This window comes from Cotesia glomerata, linkage group LG4 (genome assembly GCF_020080835.1).
Source record: "Cotesia glomerata isolate CgM1 linkage group LG4, MPM_Cglom_v2.3, whole genome shotgun sequence".
In the NCBI taxonomy this organism is placed as follows: domain Eukaryota; kingdom Metazoa; phylum Arthropoda; class Insecta; order Hymenoptera; family Braconidae; genus Cotesia; species Cotesia glomerata.
Genome location: NC_058161.1, coordinates 176,564 through 193,724, shown reverse-complemented (window position 1 = coordinate 193,724; position 17,161 = coordinate 176,564). Strand labels below are relative to the sequence as shown.

The window sequence follows — 17,161 nt, the reverse complement described above, 5'->3', positions numbered from 1 at the left end:
TTAGCTTTCTTGAAAAATGAATTTTCCCGAGTAGAAGAGGGTGAAAGTGTATTTATGAAGCGTCGGTATATATACAACTCGCCCGTGACTTTGAAATTATTTTAGTCCCACACTTGTCTTAGCTCTTCTTGTCGTCTCGGTAAAATAACGCAGCGTCTAGTTGCATTGTTGTGACATTAAAACATCGAGCAAGTTAATTATGAACCAGCGGGTTATTGTTTTGCTAGCTATTTGTTTTACAACGACAGCTTCCGAAAATCAAAACATTCATCAGCCAGTTATCATTGGTGTTCCGGAACACATAAGAGTACCGGTACCCGAGCCTTATCTAGTCCAATTCCAAGTTCCTCATCCATTCCCCGTGGAGGTAATTAAGCATGTGGAAGTCGCTGTTGAAAAACCAGAACCTGTTGTTGTTGATAAACAGGTAACTAATTTTTTCCTTCTTAATTAATTAAAAAAATCTCTCAAATCTCCAAGAGCCATAAAAATAATTAATATTGCTTACAATATAATTAATACAATTTTTTTCTAATAGGTTCCTTACATTGTAGAAAAGCCATTTGCTGTTACAGTGGAGAAACATTTTTCTGTAATAATACCAAAACCATATCCGGTCCATGTTCCAGTCTACAAACACGTCTTTCACCATCAGTTTAAATCAAAAGGACGAAAGCAATAATTATTATAAATAAAACTTATTAATATTAAATTAAGAGCGATGCCATGTTAATATTTATAGAAATAAATAAATAATTTAATTTAATTGAGTTTAGTATTGCGTAAAATTTAATAATATCTGGGGCGTATTTTTATGACAAGGAATAATTGCGTAAGAAATTAATTAATTTCATTAGAAACGACATCAATAGGTAATTGTATAGATATATAGATAGAATTACGTGGTTTTGAGGATAGAGAATAAAGGTACGTTGGTACAAGCCTTGGATGTGTTTTTATATTAAACGTAATTTAAAGAAAAAAAAAAAAAAAAGGCTCCGACGTAATCCCTTTGCCGGAGGGTAAGCTCTTATGGCAGTGGTAGAATTTATTCAGGAAATACCGGAGCAATAATTGCGTCACTGTCCTCGTTGCCGTTTGTTCGCCTTCTTTTAGACCAACTTTTTTTTTTTTCCCTCTTAAGGGAATTTCGTTAGGCGGGTCGCGGATTAGTCGAGGCTAACCGCGCCCTCCGTATGTCTCTCGCTAAGTTATAAAAGTCTTCACAAGTTTACTCCCGAGTTCAGTCGCGCATAATCCGTCACTTTATTTTCTGCTTATTGCCATGAAGCCATTAGTAAGTTTTTCATTCTAAATACATTTATTATTAATCTTTTTTTTTTCTTATTTAACAATAATTTTTCACAATTAGTGTCTCCTGATATTATAACTCTGTAATAACAAAAAAATTACTTGTGTGTTTGGCAGATAATCAGCCTGATATGTGGGCTAGTGGGAGTTTCTGCAACGACTGTTGAGGTTTTTGATGACAAAGCGTCTTCATCAAAGTCTTCAGAGCCTGAATCAGCAGCTGCAGAAACTGTTAAAGACAAACGGTACGCTGTTCATGACTCACCCTCGTACTCTCACTCACCCACACCATGCCCGCCGTTTTTCCCGCATTACCACGCACCGATGCCAGAAGTCCACTATCCAAAGCCAGTTTACGGACCACCAGTCCACCCAAAGCCCGTCTACGGACCGGCAATCCATCCCAAGCCAGTTTATCTGCCAGAGTACCATCATAAGCCAGTCTACAAAGTTCCTGAGTACCATCCTAAGCCAGTGTATGGGCCGCCGATTCATCACCACCAGCCAGTCCAGCTGATCCACCAGCCCGTCTACCAGTCGTACGTACCCAAGCAGACGGTGTCTTACATAAAACCCCACGTGTCCAAGCCAGAGTACCACTACTTACCCGCAAAGCCTCATTATGAGAAACCACACTTTGCGTACGCGCCCTCCTACCACCCAATGAAGCACGAGTACCACCACGAGTACAATATCCACCAGACTTACCACACTCCCAGCCACTACGTCAGCAAGCCCGGGATTGTCTACAAGGAGCCTGTTGACGATTGCAAGCCCTGCCATGAGCATCATCACGAAGCTTATCACCACCACCAGCCTCAAATTATCCACGCTCCGCCCGTTTACGCAAAACCCCAGGTTCATTATCTGCCTACGCATCCTCAAGTGTCGCCTATTATCAAACCACTCGTTCATCACGCTCCTTGTCCATAATTATTTTTATTTTTTTTTATATCATTATTAAATATTGTTGGAAAAATTATATTTATATAAAGAGAATTTCTTATAATTGTATCGATCTCGGAGGAATAAAATTTTTAATGCAATTTACTTAAATAATAATTATTGCCTTTTATGTATATTATTCACAAGGTTTTTTTCTCGGGATTTGATTTGATGTGACTCGTTACGTATTTAATGGGTGTTGACATGGTATCCCACGAGAGATCTCATTGTGTGTCTGATGTACGGGATACTTTTCCCACTGGTAATAAATTACAAAGATAATATAAAATAGTAAATAGTATATTTACATTTGGACGGATTTCTATTTGACATTTCATTTGTGAATCAAACAATAATATATATAAAAATAAAAAAAGGAAAGATGTAATACATTATTATATTTTATTGTGAGAAAAATAATTTGTCGAGCAGAAATCAAAGGTAATGAGTGTGGTAATTATTTATTATGTAGACGAAATTACACAAGGTCCATCTATAAATTTTCCCATATGCGTATTGTAAATTGTAACTATATTGTAAACATCCGGTGATGGAATTTCGTATTCACATGGATGCTTTCGAAATAGATTTAGTAAGTAAGGTATAAAATCTGGAGAGTTCTCCTTCAAACTCCAGTGGTTTGTGTCTCTTGGTGGTCTCAACAGTGATTGCAATGGCTAAGATTATTATTGTGAGTGTTTTAATATAAAAAAATCTATAGACAGCAGCTTAAATAATTATTGGATTCGTTTTTTTTTAGCTTTGCCTGGCTGTCATTGTTGTCGCAGAAGCTGGATTGATAAGCAAAGCCCATCACAATTTCCCGTATCTAAACTCCGTTTATCATGGCCACGGTGCGACGAGTTACCAAAATGTTGATATACAAAATCACTTGTCGGTGCCAATTCCTAAAGATCTTCAAGTAGACGACGGTCATGAGCACGCTTATGGTTTTAAAAAGCTTATTTTATTTTATTAATTCACTCTCTGACAATTTATATGATTTTTTTTTCTCTATTTTAGATCACAAAATTGAATTAATTCACGCTCCGGAACACTCTGAGCCTTCGTACGGTTCCTCAGATGGTAAATAATAAACGACAAGTCGTGAATAAATATTTACATTAATAATAACATTTAATGAAATAATTTTATAGCTTACGAAGAAGATTTACAAGTGGCTTATCGTTATCATCCAGATAATTACGAGCACTACGATAACCTAGACTACGAGTATCATTAAATTAATTAAATTAATAAGTAATAAGCTAATGAGGAGGATTGGATTTATATTTAATTAAAAAATAAAAAAGAAATATTATTTAGCTGTAAGAGGCCTACGATCTCTTTATTCCTCATCGTTAGAATCAATATACAGATTTAAAATAATTAATAATAATTTATTTATATGTAAATAACATTACGATAGCGAAAACCAACAATGTAGAACCGTAAATCGCTAGATAATATTTATTATTATTAAACTTATAATATAATTAATTATTTAGTCATATAATATGTACAATGTCATTTGCCAATGCAAAATATACACGTACAATAATAAATACATACTTTTTTATACCTTTTATTTACTTTTGATCGATAAAATTTTCGTTTTATGCTATAACAATAGGTAATATATATGTATATATTTATTATTTATATATCAGAATCTACAAATTCTTTAATATTATTTATTTTTTTAATAAAGTTTTGACGGCGAATAAAACACGAAGCGACCGTCTACGTGTTCCCTTGAAAATTACTCTAAAGACTTTTGTTTGACTAGATCACTTTTTTTTTTCTTTTTAATTTAATAATATATTTTATCAATTAATTATTATTGACTGCTCGATCTATATATCACGCTACAACGTGGAATATTTATTATTAGACTGTTATAAAAAAATATTACCAAGAGATAAGCTACAATTTTACATTACCAATAAATATATAAATATATACGTAAGTGTGTCCATCATATATCATATCATATATATTTATATTTATATCAATAGATTGATAGTCTGTTTAATAAAAGCATCCGGCATATCAGCAAATCCTTAAAAATATTGTCATAAATAATAATAATAACAACAACAACAACAACAATTATTACCTACAAGTGCGTTTAATATCTAAATTCTATATTTATATATTTATATATTTATATATTTATATTTATAGGCAATTGTGCGTAGTAAATAAAATATTCTACACACATAATGGCACAAAAGTGGTCAGACGACTTTTTCCATTTAAAATAACTGATAAAAATAAATAACCGGACACTCTTGCTAAATAAACTATTTCAATTTGTTAAATATATATATTTTTTTATTTTTTATTATTATTTCTATTAGGTTTGTTTGTTTTTAGGATATTGTTGATTTTGTTTTTGTTTACTCTCCACGTCGAGCGATTGATGCAAGACAGAGCTAGGTACACGAGACCGCACTAACGCAAAGACTTGTTCCCAATTCCAATAGTTTAACGACAGTTATAAATTATCTGAGATTTTCTTTAGTAATGTTCTATTTAGTTATAGTTTTAGTTTTAGTTTCAGTTTCAGTTTCAGTTTCAGTTTCACTTATTTTTATAAGCTAGTTTGTTTAATTGTAAATTTATCCGAAGAGAAATCATACTTTATCTCTATTCGGCATTTTGATCACACGTAGAATTCATTCTTTGGACCCAACTCGTACTCAATCTGCTGGTTCTTGTGCATCTCCATCATCTGGAATTCATTTATCTTCATTAAATCGTTTATTTTCTTCTAATTAATCTATATATTTAATCCAATCGCTATTATTATTTTTATAATTGAATTAAAAGTGTTAGTTTCCCCCTCTCTCTCTCTCTCTATATATATATATTAATAGCATGATAAACTTTTTTTCACTGATTTTGGAACTTCATAACTTGTAAACAGAGCAGAGTTCTGTAATAAACAATACATAATTTATAGATAATTTTATCCTCAACAAAAAAATCTTTACAATTTTTAGGAAATATTTTTAAGAATTGAATTACTAGTTTTAAAAAATAATTTTAACTTCACTGATAGAAGAATTTTTTTATCAGTATAATTTAAATAAAAATAAAAAGATTACCTCATCAATTTCCTTCTCCAATTCCTCAAGCTGTTCACTGTGAATTATTTTGAGCTTTTCCCTCTCGCGATTCTGAACTATTTGTGCGAATTTCCTCTCCTCCATGAACCTCTTGGTGTTGTTCTGCTGTTTCTCGCGCAGCCTGCCCTCCTTGATGCCGCGACTCTTGAGGGACTTGTCGTTCATCACCTCCTTAGTGCTTTCGACAGAGAGTCTGGCCTGCCGGGCGTTGAGCTCCTTGATTTCCCTCTCGTGCCTGGTGGTTTGGAGTTTGCACTGGTTGACCTGGGCTGCGAAACAGAGCTTCCTCAGCAGCGTCCTCCGCTCCTCGAGGTGGCCCATAATCATTATGCGCTCCTCCCGCCGCTGTCGCTCCATCACGTTCGACCACTGGCTCGTCTGCTCCGAGACCGCTCTACGAACGATCGGATCCCTCGATAATTCCGCTTTGCTGATTTTGTTTGTTGTTATATAGTAACAAACGTCTTCTTTATATCCAATCATTAGATGACTCGATTGTTTTCATTTTAATTTAATTTAAAAAATAAGAGCTTTTATCTCTTGATCAGCATTGCAAATTTTAACAAGCGAGTCAACTATCAGTAGGTTGGATCTTTTTAAAAATAAATACTCACTTTTTTCCCTTAATAAGCTTCTCAATGGCAGCGCACTGCTGCTTCTGGACGGTATTTCTTTCCTTCAGTTGGCGTTTTTTCAAAGACTCGACTTCTTTCTGCTGGTTACGGACTAATTTTTGATAAGCTTTCTCTTGGCTTAATACTTCCATGGTTATCGGCTCGAAATCCATTGCTTCTATACTCCCCAAATAAAATACAAAGATAATGATAAAATTAATAACCATTATGCTTCAGCATTAATTAATTGAGAAATAATGAACCTCTGGGTTTGGCGGCTTCAATGGATCGTCCCTGAGATGAATCTCCCGATATTTTGCTATCTTCATCTTGGCCTCGAGTGCGGGGTTGCGACGGAATTTCTGTCTTTCTTGGTGCTCGTGGCGCCGTTAAAGCGTCCATAAATTCTAAACACCAAACCATTAATAAATAAATGAGCTTTCATTATTAATTAACAATATTATTATTGTACCTTGAAATCCATCGGGAACGTAAATTTTGATTTCAATATTACAAAAGAGCATGGGAAGAGACATGGGAAAATTGGCCTCTGTGCGTAACGCAATGTGACGGTAACCCGACTGCAAACCATCTAGAGGAACAATTCTCTGGCCGAGGAGTTTTCCGTTTGACTCATCGTAAACCGCGAACCTGAGAGCCGCAAGGTCAGGCAGTACTACTTTCCTGAAGAGAAAAGGCTCCTCATTGTAGACCGGATTTAGACCGTTGGCGGGGACCACTCGGGTGCGGAATTCCTTTCTGATAGTGTCTGTGGGAAGGCCGTACATCTCCACCTCGACGTAGGTACCGACTTTTTTGTCAGACAAAAACTGTCCCGCGATAACCTTTTACAGGAAAATGAAACGGAAATTAATTTATATTTTTTAAATTATCAGATGATTTGATTTATTTATTAAAAAGTCTAGTACCTGGACGCTGCATGAAGTTGCTATGACACCGTCAACTGGACTCTCGGCAAATGGATCGAAGCTTCGATCAGAGCGTCTCATAAAGTCGGGCTTTAACAAGTAGCCTGACGATCCGTTATATTCGAATTTCCCTTGGTTCAATTGCATCGGTAGGTCGGCCGTTTGAAAATTCAACGAGACCATTTGGCACCCGGCATTCCAAAAGACCTGACCATTACGAATCGCCACACACACATTTAATACGTCAGTTCAAGGCTTTTTGTTTATTTAATTTTTTTTTTTTTTTTTTTTTTTTTTTTCATCCAACAAAATTAGCTATTGATTTGAAAGAATAGATTACCTGAGGCATGTAGTTTGATGAGTCAGCTCTGGTGCCTTTAGGATAAATTCTGCTCATTTGCCGTTTATTGTAATTGACAAATTCTATTGCCGAAGTCTTGAGATGATTGAGGCCAGTGTTTTCAGCGAAGGAAGACATGTGATAGTGCATGTTTTTTTCTGTTTATTAATAATAAACAATAAAATGATTATAACGTCAAGGAAAAAATAATAAAGATTTTAAAGATATAATAAAGTTCTTACGTTCGGCCTCGTCGAAACCTTGGAATTTTATGGGTTGTGCATAGTTTACCATGGAAGATAGCCAGGGATGGACGTTTGTTGTACTACCGGTGTAAGGCTGCACGACAGCCAATTCAATGCTGTCACCTAGACCTGCTGGACCTACGCCAGAATTTGATGAGTTTTGCTGCACCGCGACAACATCCACCACTGCAGAGTCTACCTAAATTAATAAAGATAAATGTTTAACTATTTAAACAATTTTAGATTTTATTTTTTTTTTTTTTACAAATCTTTGTTAATTGATAATTGATAAATGACCTATAAATATTAAAATATCAGGATAAAAGTTACCGATTGCTGTTCTACAACTCCGGCAACAACAGCTGGTGCACTTGCGTCCTCTTTGATCTCATCCTCGATAACAAATTGACCTTGCTTAAAGAGCTCCAATTCTTGCTTCTCAACCTCTGGTTTCAGTCGCTTATTCTTTATAAGAATCTTACGCTTGAGAAGACTCGGTGGTGGTAGTGAGACACCAGGCTCCAACTAATTCAATTCATCCCGTACATCACGTTTAGTTAATTTAAGTAAAGAGGAAAAAACTTAAGAGGAGGTCCATTACTAAAACCACCTTATTGCTATTACACTTAGATCTAACTTTGTTAGTTCTGATTAAATTTATTCATTGCATCAGATATTTAATCCTTTTAAATTTACAAAATCTCCTTTAATCCAGTCAATAAAAAGCTGAACCAAAGAAAATCTTTCGATTTACAATAAGGAGAAAAAAATAATAAGTTAATATAATTACCGCGTAATCTTTGAGTGGTTCTTTTAGCAACAGGTCGCCTAATATTTCATCACAGTATTTAGCTAATTTGTACTGCTGGGTTTTGCTACAATGATTCTCAAAGCTGAGTATCACCGGGTACTCTGAGGTGACAAACGCAGTATCCCGAACCGCGTAAATAACGTCTTTGAAGAGAATTGCCGTGCACATTGCTTTTCCGTGGGTTATAATTGGCTCCTCATCCTCGCCTTTTCCGTCCCAACAATCCAATTCAACGCATCTACACAATCAAATAAATATTTATTCATCTATAACTAATATCATATTTTATGGATTAATAGTTATAATAATAATAATAATAATAATAACCTGCAACCAGCGAGTAAAACCTGACGATACATTTCAACGCTAGACTTGCCGCCAAACTGTCTGCCGCTCAAATAAGTATTATGACTTGAATTAATATAATAATGGGATAATGGCTGATCCATGTCCATGTAGACGTCCAATCTGTCGAGGAAAACTGGAGCGTTCTCATCTGACATTAAATACCTTATAAATCCATCCTTAGTCATTGTTTCTGGGGAGAAATATAAACAAATTGAGAACGGGTCAGTCGGAAATAGTTCCATTATAGATGTATAATGTATGTTGATCAATAGTACTGACGTTATTTAATGGCTAACGGAAATGTACAAATAAAAGTACTAAAAATAATAATAATAAAAACTCACTTTGATTTCTGTAAGTTTCATTCTGCTCGTAATCATTAATTATCTCAAAAGCCCGTTTGTCGTCATAAAGGGGATACAAAATTTCATTTAAAGTTGGGTCACGTTGTTTCTCATTCAGAAAAGTTATCAATTGTTCCAAATTAATTGTATCTGCTTTGCCTTGGGTTCTAAAATTAGTTATAATGTTGTTGTTGTTGATAATTTGATTTTATTTAACACAAACAATTCAAAGGTTGTTTATTTTATTAAAAGTTATCATTTTAATGCTTACATGGATTGAAATAATTCTTCGATGTCATTTCTTGGGCATATTTTGTGGTAGAGAGCGTAAAACGCATCGAATGTAAAATCCTCTGGTTCTATCACATCGTTCTACAGCATATAATAATCATATATACTACGGATAATGGTTATTGTTGAGCGAGAATTTTTTTAACGGCCAGATAAACAAGGGATGATATTGATCTGGACTTTTTCGAGGGTAAAAAAAAAAAAATAAAAAAACTAAAACCGGAGAAGAAAAAGAACAAGACGTCTTAGTCTTACCTTCCCGCTCGGTAAACCTAAATCAGACAGACACTGATAAACCAACTTCTCAGTCTTTCCAGAGGCAAAAGTTCTCGCAACAACCTTGACAGGTACCTTCCCATTGGGATCAACCAGCATCCTCAGTCTCATCCAACTTGACAGAAAAGTTTTACAAAATCAAATTTAGTTTCATCATATTATTTACATCACGTCTTTCGAGCATCATGTAATTATTTTGTTAAAGTTTTTTAATTCCAATTAAAGTAGAATAAAAAAAACTGTATACATTTTTATAATCGCATAAACACGAGTAGGACAAATATATTGATAAGATTACCGCATACTTACTGTTTTTTTAAACAAGTCAGCGGACATATATTGTTGGCTTTGACATTGTGAGTAATACGTCTCATTCCAGCCAACCATATCTACAACAATTTATTAATTTTATGTTTACAATAAAATAATATAATTGATAAAGTGGCTTTTAAACTTTTGTTTAACAACAAAATAATTATGGGAGCGTTGACAGTAGTCAGTGATTAGAATTTTGTCAGGGAATTGTGTTAATGCCAAGTGAGTCAGCTAAAAAGTTGGCGTTCATTCATTTAACGACGATATCTGTCTCTGTAATTGTCAACTGAAGCGTGCATTCGGTATTAGTATACGTAAATAAAACGAATAAAGGAAGTTAAGAAATAAGCGATATTATTATATGCTGTCTGTTGTGTTTTATTATTATTTTTTTTTTTTTTATTGTATAGTTAATGTACACACCAGTGGACAACAGAATATAAATTGATAAAATTGATTTAACGGTTCAGTTGTAGATCGTAAATCAGTAACTCCCACGCTTGGGCAGCAATAAGTCGACTTGCTATTCAAATTCATTTTAAAATAGAATTATATGTGTATATTTATCAGTTTTAGTTTGGAGAATTTATATATACCACGTGCTCGCTCAGCTTGTACATTTTAAATTTAATATATAAATGTTATCATTTAAACATTACAAGCTTACAAGTTTACAAACTGCTGTTGTTCGTAAGAAACTAAATTTTTATTATACTGTTTTATTGATTTCTACGAATAATTATTCAAATATAGTAGATAAAATAAAATAAATTTTTACACCAAATAATTCCTTGGATAAAATAACAGTTGATCAAATATAAATGTGAATAGTTTAGATACCTTAGCAGTATTGACATCGGGACAGACAACATGTTGGTAATTAATATTTGTGTAATCAACTCCAGAGCATATGGCAAGACTTTTATCGTCAAGTTGTTCCCCGTGTTTGGCCACCAGCTTGTCGTACAGCTTTGGATCCTACCAATCCAAACATACATCTATTACTATCATCATAATTATAATAATTATACTATTACTATTAAAACCACAAACTACAGCCGTAATAACTACTGCTCGAGAAGTTTACACCCGCACGCAGGTAGAGTGATGAATAATCCATCATCACACAATGCATCACTAATTGTTATAAAGTAATGCTATTCAATTCACCTTGGGTACACCTCCAGCCCGTATGTCGCTCACTTGACAAAGCTCGATGACGTCGCCGTCCTGTTAACAATACACAATACAAAATACATTTCACCCATTATTGACATAATAAGAGATTTATTAATATCTAATAATTTATATTTCTAATAATAATTACTAGCAATTGATTGGTATTGATACCTTTCCCTCGCTTTGCCAGTAAATGAAAAAGCCATATTCGTCGACTTTGAAGAGACAATTAAGTTCGATTTCAGTATTATCCTTTTCCTCAGTCCACCTATCAAAGACACATCCCTCGCGGAGATTCTCCGGTACCTCGATCTGCCAATTAAATTCAAACCTCTTGGTCATATTGTTGATATTTTTTTTATCCCGATTAATTTTTTAATTTTTGTAACTCTCTTAAAGCTGCTCGGCAATTAGAAAACCAATTGTGTAGAGTACTCTTGTACTCTTGTGCTCTGCTTCTGCAACAAATACATTATTTTGTGTTAAAATAAATAATAAAAATAGATAAGAGTCGATAAAAATAAATAACTAAACTATAAGTGAATGAGTAAGTTGTATTAATAGTCTACAGTGGATAGGATTAGTTGTTTGTTGCGGGGAAAGTTTGTGGGTGGTTGATAATATAAAGTAAATTTGGGGACGTGTGATCGGATCCGCATCAACTGGAGAATTCGGTGGGTAATCGAGCGTTAACCCTCTCCGGGTTAGTTTAGAGATACAAAATTATAATATTTAGGTCTCCAAAGTCGATTGCTCAACCTCGTCGTGTCTGATGGTCTACTGGTATTATATATACACTCGTGTGTACTCTTGTACTCTTGTACTCCTCTAAGTTGCTTTCATGTTCAATGGCCCGCAAGATCGCTATCGAGTTGTAAAAATTTCAACGTTATGTTTCTCAGTATTATTATTTTATTTTTATTTTTATTTTTTACTCTCTTTAGTTCTCGAACGCCTTTTTAGCTTTATTGCCGCTTGTTACCTTTTTTCTGACCTCAAAGAACGCAAAAAATCCTCTGCTTTATGTATTGACTGTACTCGCTTGACAAAAGATTTGTATCCGCTACAAACAACTTGTCTGTACTTTTTTAAAAACAATTATGTTACTCTTTCATCTTTTTTTTTTTTTTTCTTTTTACTATAAACACTTTTTTTTTTTTTTTTATTTTCTACGACATTTTGACATTTAATCAATTGAAAAAAAAAAAAATAATATTTATAAAGCTATAGAAATGTTTTTTTGACCTTGATTCACAAAAAATGTTAATTATTTAAAGAATGTAATTGTTGATTTTTAAAAAATAAGTATTCAATTGTATTTTAAAAGAGCCGACAAAACATAAAATATAAATTAACAAGTAATATAAAATGAATTGTTCCCAGGCATTTTTTAGTTGACAAATATAAACAATTAAACTAAATAAGATAAAAGTTAGTTTGGACGATATTTGAGGTCATATTGAGAAATTGATTTAGCAAACGTCAGTAAGTTAAACATCTTGAGAACTGCAGGAGCTCGGGATCTAGCTCATGGATATTCCAAGATATATATATTTAGTTGTTGTGTCTGTATTAGTATTAAAATTATAGGTATATAATAAACTCACCGTTAAGAACTTTTTTTTCGAGTGGAATATCTCATTTTAGTTTGTCGCTGCACCTGTGGAATTAAAAACAAACTCATCACCATCAAAAGCTTTACATCTTATGGCTAAAACTAAACTCGTTACTTTTTTTATTTTTATCATTATTATCGGAGTTTTATTTCTCCTTTTTATAGTGCGTCAGAGCTTCCCTCCATTTTATTTTCGTCTCTCTCTTTTTTTTTTTTTTTTTTTTTTTTTTTTTTTTTTATTGTTACTTTAATCGGCTAATTTTTCACCTATCTATCAGTTGGCTTTCACTCTTATAATCCTCAAGATAAACAAAAAAAGAAAAATGTACTTTTGAGTATTCGAGAGGACTTAAAATTTTTCCTGGTTTATTTAAAAATAAAACGATATTTTATGGTTTGTTTGCTTGGTTTGTAAATCCGGATATCCCCAAACGATAAAGCGCATTATAATAACAATAATTATCATTATTGTTGTTATTTAAATTACATGGTATAGTGATTAACGAGGATTATTAAATAGACAATGAGTGTAATATGAGAAAGACAATGACGTTTAATAGCGTCAATGGATTTGATGTACATAAATAATGTATAATAGAGATATATGAAGTTAGCAGAAGCTGCTGTTTAAATCTTGTATCAACATTCGAACATCACTGAGGTGTTAAAATCAACGATATATATGTGCAATATAATGTGTGTATTATATAGGTAGAGATCGAGAGTGGAAAATAAAGCCTTGGGGTGGGTGTGGATGTGGAAAAATTACAAAAGTTTGTACCATGTTTGCATTTCAATGCAAGAATATATAAATGTATATGTTATGATGATGATCACTACAATGGTGATTAATCCTTGAAATATTTGCATGTATAATATATGGGACAATATTTATTATGACGTAAGTATAATCCCATGAGTTTAGAGAACGAATTCCGGATTAATGAAATGACGTAAATGTCATCGCTGCTGTCAATAATATTTTTCAAATATGTATATGATTCAAAGTTATTGTAAGCGATATATCTATTTAAATATAATGTTATTCATTATTCTATTTTTAGTTTTAAAAACTTTTGTTGTATTGTTGTTGTCATGGAATATAAAATTTCGGGTTATAAAAATAACAATGTGATTTTTTATCTCGGAATTTAAATTCTGCTGGGCAAATTGTTGAAAACACCGATAAAGTGTTTTTATAAAATTTTACAGGAAATTCAATTTTTTACAAAAGGCTCGATATAACTTTAGATATAAATCCAATAACTCAACGGAGATATCTCATTTTAAAGTAAACTATTGAAAAAATTCAAAGAAAAATAATTAAAGAATTTTTTTTTTTCAATTGATTCAGATAAAAATAGATTTTCTCCTCCCAAGCAATATAGGGGTAGTAGTAGTATCATTAAAGAAAACTTCCATATCATTTTATTTTCATATTAAATTGTTGAAATATTTTTTTTCTTAATAAAAACTTTAAAAATGGAATTTTAATGATAAGTTGCATTATTTTCGGCAAGGTCATCACTTTGCTGGGAATAATTTATCGAATCCCGATAGCGCGTGGTCCATCGATCGAAGACTACGAGATAAAGTCCATTGTCATCATGTCTCTGGGCCACTACTACTATTACTAATACTTGGACAACACCTTCTCACGTAAACTATTACCTTGTACATCTACATCTATATCTTGATCTGTACCTCGACTACTAATACTACTACCGGTAAAATTCGTCATGTCTGCTCTAGCTTTTACAGACACTCTTACTCTTGCTCTGTTTCCAGCACACCCGTACAGCCTCTCTCTATGTCATATACATATATATACATAACAATTCAGCTCTACTCTTTGCTTCTCGATGACCTACTATAAACACCAATAATAGAATACGGAAGATGATTAATCGCACTCGTCGATACTTAATTAAATGTTATTGCTTGAATAATCGCGAAATAAGTCCGATATCCTAATAGCGTCCTTTTCTTTTTATATCACTATCATTGAAATTATTGTAGATCATGTCACTAATTAAATCCCCTCAACTTTGTACGATTTATAGAGGATCAGTTACATTGGATACGCTCATCCACTGACCCACTATTTTTATCGACATCGGTGATAATAATATGGTTTTATCTTTTTCCAATTTAAAAGTAATTAATACCTCCGCATCGTGTTTAATCATCCGTTTATTTTTAATTAATCTAATAAAGATCTACTCGAAAATTTGAACCTATAAGGGCAAAAAAAAAAAAACAAAAAAAAAAAAAAAAAAAAATAGTAATATCCGTGGAGAAATAAAAATTTGAAAAGTCAAGGCTTTTTTATAAACAAAAAATAACGGAGGCTGTCCGCAAATATTACGAGTAATGCTATATATGTATTTCGCAGTAAATTTATAATACCTTATAAATATAAATGAAAATTAATCTGGAATATAAATCGTTTGATCTCCGAGTTATGACTTATGACTGACACGGATGATTGCAACAACGGAAATAAGATAGTTAAGTTTTAAGAAAACAACAACAATAATTTAAATTAACCTGTAACTTGTAATCAAATAGTGGGGTCAATAACATTTTCTGAGGCTTAACTCGTAATTTATTAAAATTTTTGATAAGCTTGATGTATATTTAACCCTCTGTCTCTTGATAAAAATTTAAAGCCAATCAATCATTAATGTTTAGTGATAATAATTATTTTCAGTATTGTTAGCATGACAAGGTTTGTACTTGAGAGTAATTTGATTCACTAATTAATAAATCATCCGCCTAAATGGCTGACACTTTGTCCGTATCCCCTGACTAATCAAATGTAACCAAATAGACACGCATGAGCAAAGGATACACATACACCAATCTATCCGGACTTTAATGCATAAACTGTGTCATAAGTGCCATCAAAGAGCATACTAAACTCATTGAGATGCAGATAATACACCACCTTTAATAGACAGTTTATGATCTATCTATTGAACACAATAATCACCGACAATGTCACTCTAAATGATAAATAAATTAAATCTAATTAAATAAAATAATATAATAATGTAATAGAATAGACTTACAGGCCAATGAATGATTACCGGCCGTACAGCAGCACTCGCGAAATCATCTCTACTGGGACCCGTGCGTGTCACGCGCGGGTTTATTGTTTGAAGTTCCTCCAACCAGTGACTGATAGCACTGGACACTCAATTTATTAAGCTTATTGCGGACTACATTTAACGAGTTTTTGAGACACATCAGCACAGGCCAGGTCGAGGATCTCCAGGGGGAGGGCCAGAGGATTAAGGAACAGGACCCGCGGTTAGATAGTTTTATAGTTCCCACTATTAGATTCTAGCCACGCTTGTAACGATGTTGTAGCGGCGATACACGGGCAAGCTTCAAGCAAGCCAAACTGCCAGGAGGCCAGCAGAGGCCAGGTGCCACTGAATAGCTCGATACTAGTCAGATATTTCATTCGCGCATGTGCCAAAACCCCCAAACCCGCGACTGCTGCTACGCGAGCTGCTGATATTTATCAATCTACTGCCTAATATTTTTATAAACAATTTTATTTTTTTTTTTTTTTTATTTTTTTTTTCTTGATTATGTTTATTACTCTCAAGAATCTTCAACAACAATAAAAAGTTTATTTATTATTATTGGCAATTTATTTTTTTATAAATGATTTTTTTTATCAGCTGCATTATCAATCGCTGGACTGAGAAGATAAGATGGTTTTATATTACCAGCAACAGTTGAATCTTGTCTACTGTTGATAAGTAAATCGACAGCTGGTTCAGCAGACAAGACTTTTATCAGCAGATGGTAGTTTTTGTAAATAATAAACAACTTTTCTATCAATTGGTAATTAATTATTGAAAAAACAAATTGAAAATAAAACTATTGGGTTGAAAGCAGGACATGAATATCTAATTTAAAAGGAAAGGGGATTTCAATTGGCTATTAGCTCTCATAAAAGATTAATTTCTCGGGTAAAGTTTTCCAATGAAATGACCACGGAGTTTCCCAGGAAATGCCCCAGGATATCGAATAATAATCCGAGGTATTGTATGATTAAATAATTGAAACCGAATCCTCGTTCTCGTTCTCGAATTCCGAAGATATTGAGCTTTGCATAATAAATACAATTTGAAATACTTGAAGGTCTTATATACTTGTATTACCTCTGTAATTGCTGGGGTAGTTTTCATTATTAACTCTTAGATTGTACTTTGTAGTATATAAATATATTAAATAACAATTAAAGTAACAAATGTTAATAAAACAAAGGGAATTAATTCGTGATAGAGAGTTTGAGAAGATTGTCTTTAGTAATTAGCGAGGCTTGAGGGGTTAAACAAATGAACAGGAGAGAGAGAAAGCTGGGGAAAGTAATAATAATACCTCGCTGATAATGGAACAAGTTGTAGGTATACGATTACCTGGTTAGCAAGGTGTCTTGATGCC

General features: G+C 33.1%; 4 protein-coding genes across 9 annotated transcripts; 3 read left to right on the top strand and 1 right to left on the bottom strand.

Annotated features, from left to right (window-relative positions):
- Positions 1-118: 118 nt before the first annotated feature.
- On the top strand, positions 119-714 carry LOC123262649. Its single transcript, XM_044724957.1, has 2 exons — positions 119-427; positions 539-714. Exons 1-2 carry the CDS (start codon positions 200-202, stop codon positions 680-682), a joined length of 372 nt encoding a protein of 123 aa, XP_044580892.1. The 5' UTR covers positions 119-199; the 3' UTR covers positions 683-714.
- Positions 715-1,189: 475 nt separating this feature from the next.
- Positions 1,190-2,353, top strand: LOC123262647 (repetitive proline-rich cell wall protein 1-like). Of its 2 annotated transcripts, XM_044724954.1 has the most exons (3): positions 1,190-1,297; positions 1,429-1,665; positions 1,696-2,353. In XM_044724954.1, the coding sequence occupies exons 1-3, from the start codon at positions 1,286-1,288 to the stop codon at positions 2,242-2,244; spliced, it is 798 nt and encodes a 265-aa protein (XP_044580889.1). In that variant the 5' UTR covers positions 1,190-1,285; the 3' UTR covers positions 2,245-2,353. The 2 variants fall into 2 exon arrangements, with proteins under 2 accessions (XP_044580889.1, XP_044580888.1); XM_044724953.1 differs by having other exon boundaries at positions 1,429-2,353.
- A 318-nt stretch (positions 2,354-2,671) lies between these two features.
- Positions 2,672-3,774, top strand: LOC123262650. Its single transcript, XM_044724958.1, has 4 exons — positions 2,672-2,947; positions 3,017-3,206; positions 3,280-3,342; positions 3,414-3,774. Exons 1-4 carry the CDS (start codon positions 2,930-2,932, stop codon positions 3,497-3,499), a joined length of 357 nt encoding a protein of 118 aa, XP_044580893.1. The 5' UTR covers positions 2,672-2,929; the 3' UTR covers positions 3,500-3,774.
- A 289-nt stretch (positions 3,775-4,063) lies between these two features.
- On the bottom strand, positions 4,064-16,150 carry LOC123262646 (1-phosphatidylinositol 4,5-bisphosphate phosphodiesterase-like). Of its 5 annotated transcripts, none has more exons than XM_044724948.1 (20): positions 15,772-16,149; positions 12,690-12,742; positions 11,254-11,540; positions 11,074-11,133; positions 10,744-10,881; positions 9,898-9,977; positions 9,568-9,703; positions 9,293-9,393; positions 9,022-9,188; positions 8,657-8,867; positions 8,309-8,567; positions 7,849-8,043; positions 7,516-7,717; positions 7,274-7,431; positions 6,934-7,140; positions 6,477-6,849; positions 6,268-6,411; positions 6,005-6,182; positions 5,370-5,820; positions 4,064-4,993 (listed from the first exon to the last, which is right to left on the bottom strand). In XM_044724948.1, the coding sequence occupies exons 3-20, from the start codon at positions 11,422-11,424 to the stop codon at positions 4,925-4,927; spliced, it is 3,300 nt and encodes a 1,099-aa protein (XP_044580883.1). In that variant the 5' UTR covers positions 11,425-11,540; positions 12,690-12,742; positions 15,772-16,149; the 3' UTR covers positions 4,064-4,924. The 5 variants fall into 5 exon arrangements, with proteins under 5 accessions (XP_044580883.1, XP_044580885.1, XP_044580884.1 ...); XM_044724950.1 differs by having other exon boundaries at positions 5,370-5,784; positions 15,772-16,148; XM_044724949.1 differs by lacking the exon at positions 4,064-4,993 and adding an exon at positions 5,040-5,197 and having other exon boundaries at positions 15,772-16,150.
- Between the last annotated feature and the right edge of the window lie 1,011 nt (positions 16,151-17,161).

Coding starts and splice junctions, on each gene's coding strand:
- LOC123262649 (XM_044724957.1), top strand. CDS start 200: ATGAACCAGCGGGTTATTGTTTTGCTAGCTATTTGTTTTACAACGACA. Junction 428..538: donor CTGTTGTTGTTGATAAACAG/GTAACTAATTTT, acceptor TTTTTCTAATAG/GTTCCTTACATTGTAGAAAA.
- LOC123262650 (XM_044724958.1), top strand. Junction 3,207..3,279: donor CGGTCATGAGCACGCTTATG/GTTTTAAAAAGC, acceptor TCTCTATTTTAG/ATCACAAAATTGAATTAATT. Junction 3,343..3,413: donor TTCGTACGGTTCCTCAGATG/GTAAATAATAAA, acceptor ATAATTTTATAG/CTTACGAAGAAGATTTACAA.
- LOC123262646 (XM_044724948.1), bottom strand. CDS start 11,424: ATGACCAAGAGGTTTGAATTTAATTGGCAGATCGAGGTACCGGAGAAT. Junction 9,978..10,743: donor CCGATGTCAATACTGCTAAG/GTATCTAAACTA, acceptor AAATTGTTGTAG/ATATGGTTGGCTGGAATGAG. Junction 7,718..7,848: donor GAGTTGTAGAACAGCAATCG/GTAACTTTTATC, acceptor TTATTAATTTAG/GTAGACTCTGCAGTGGTGGA.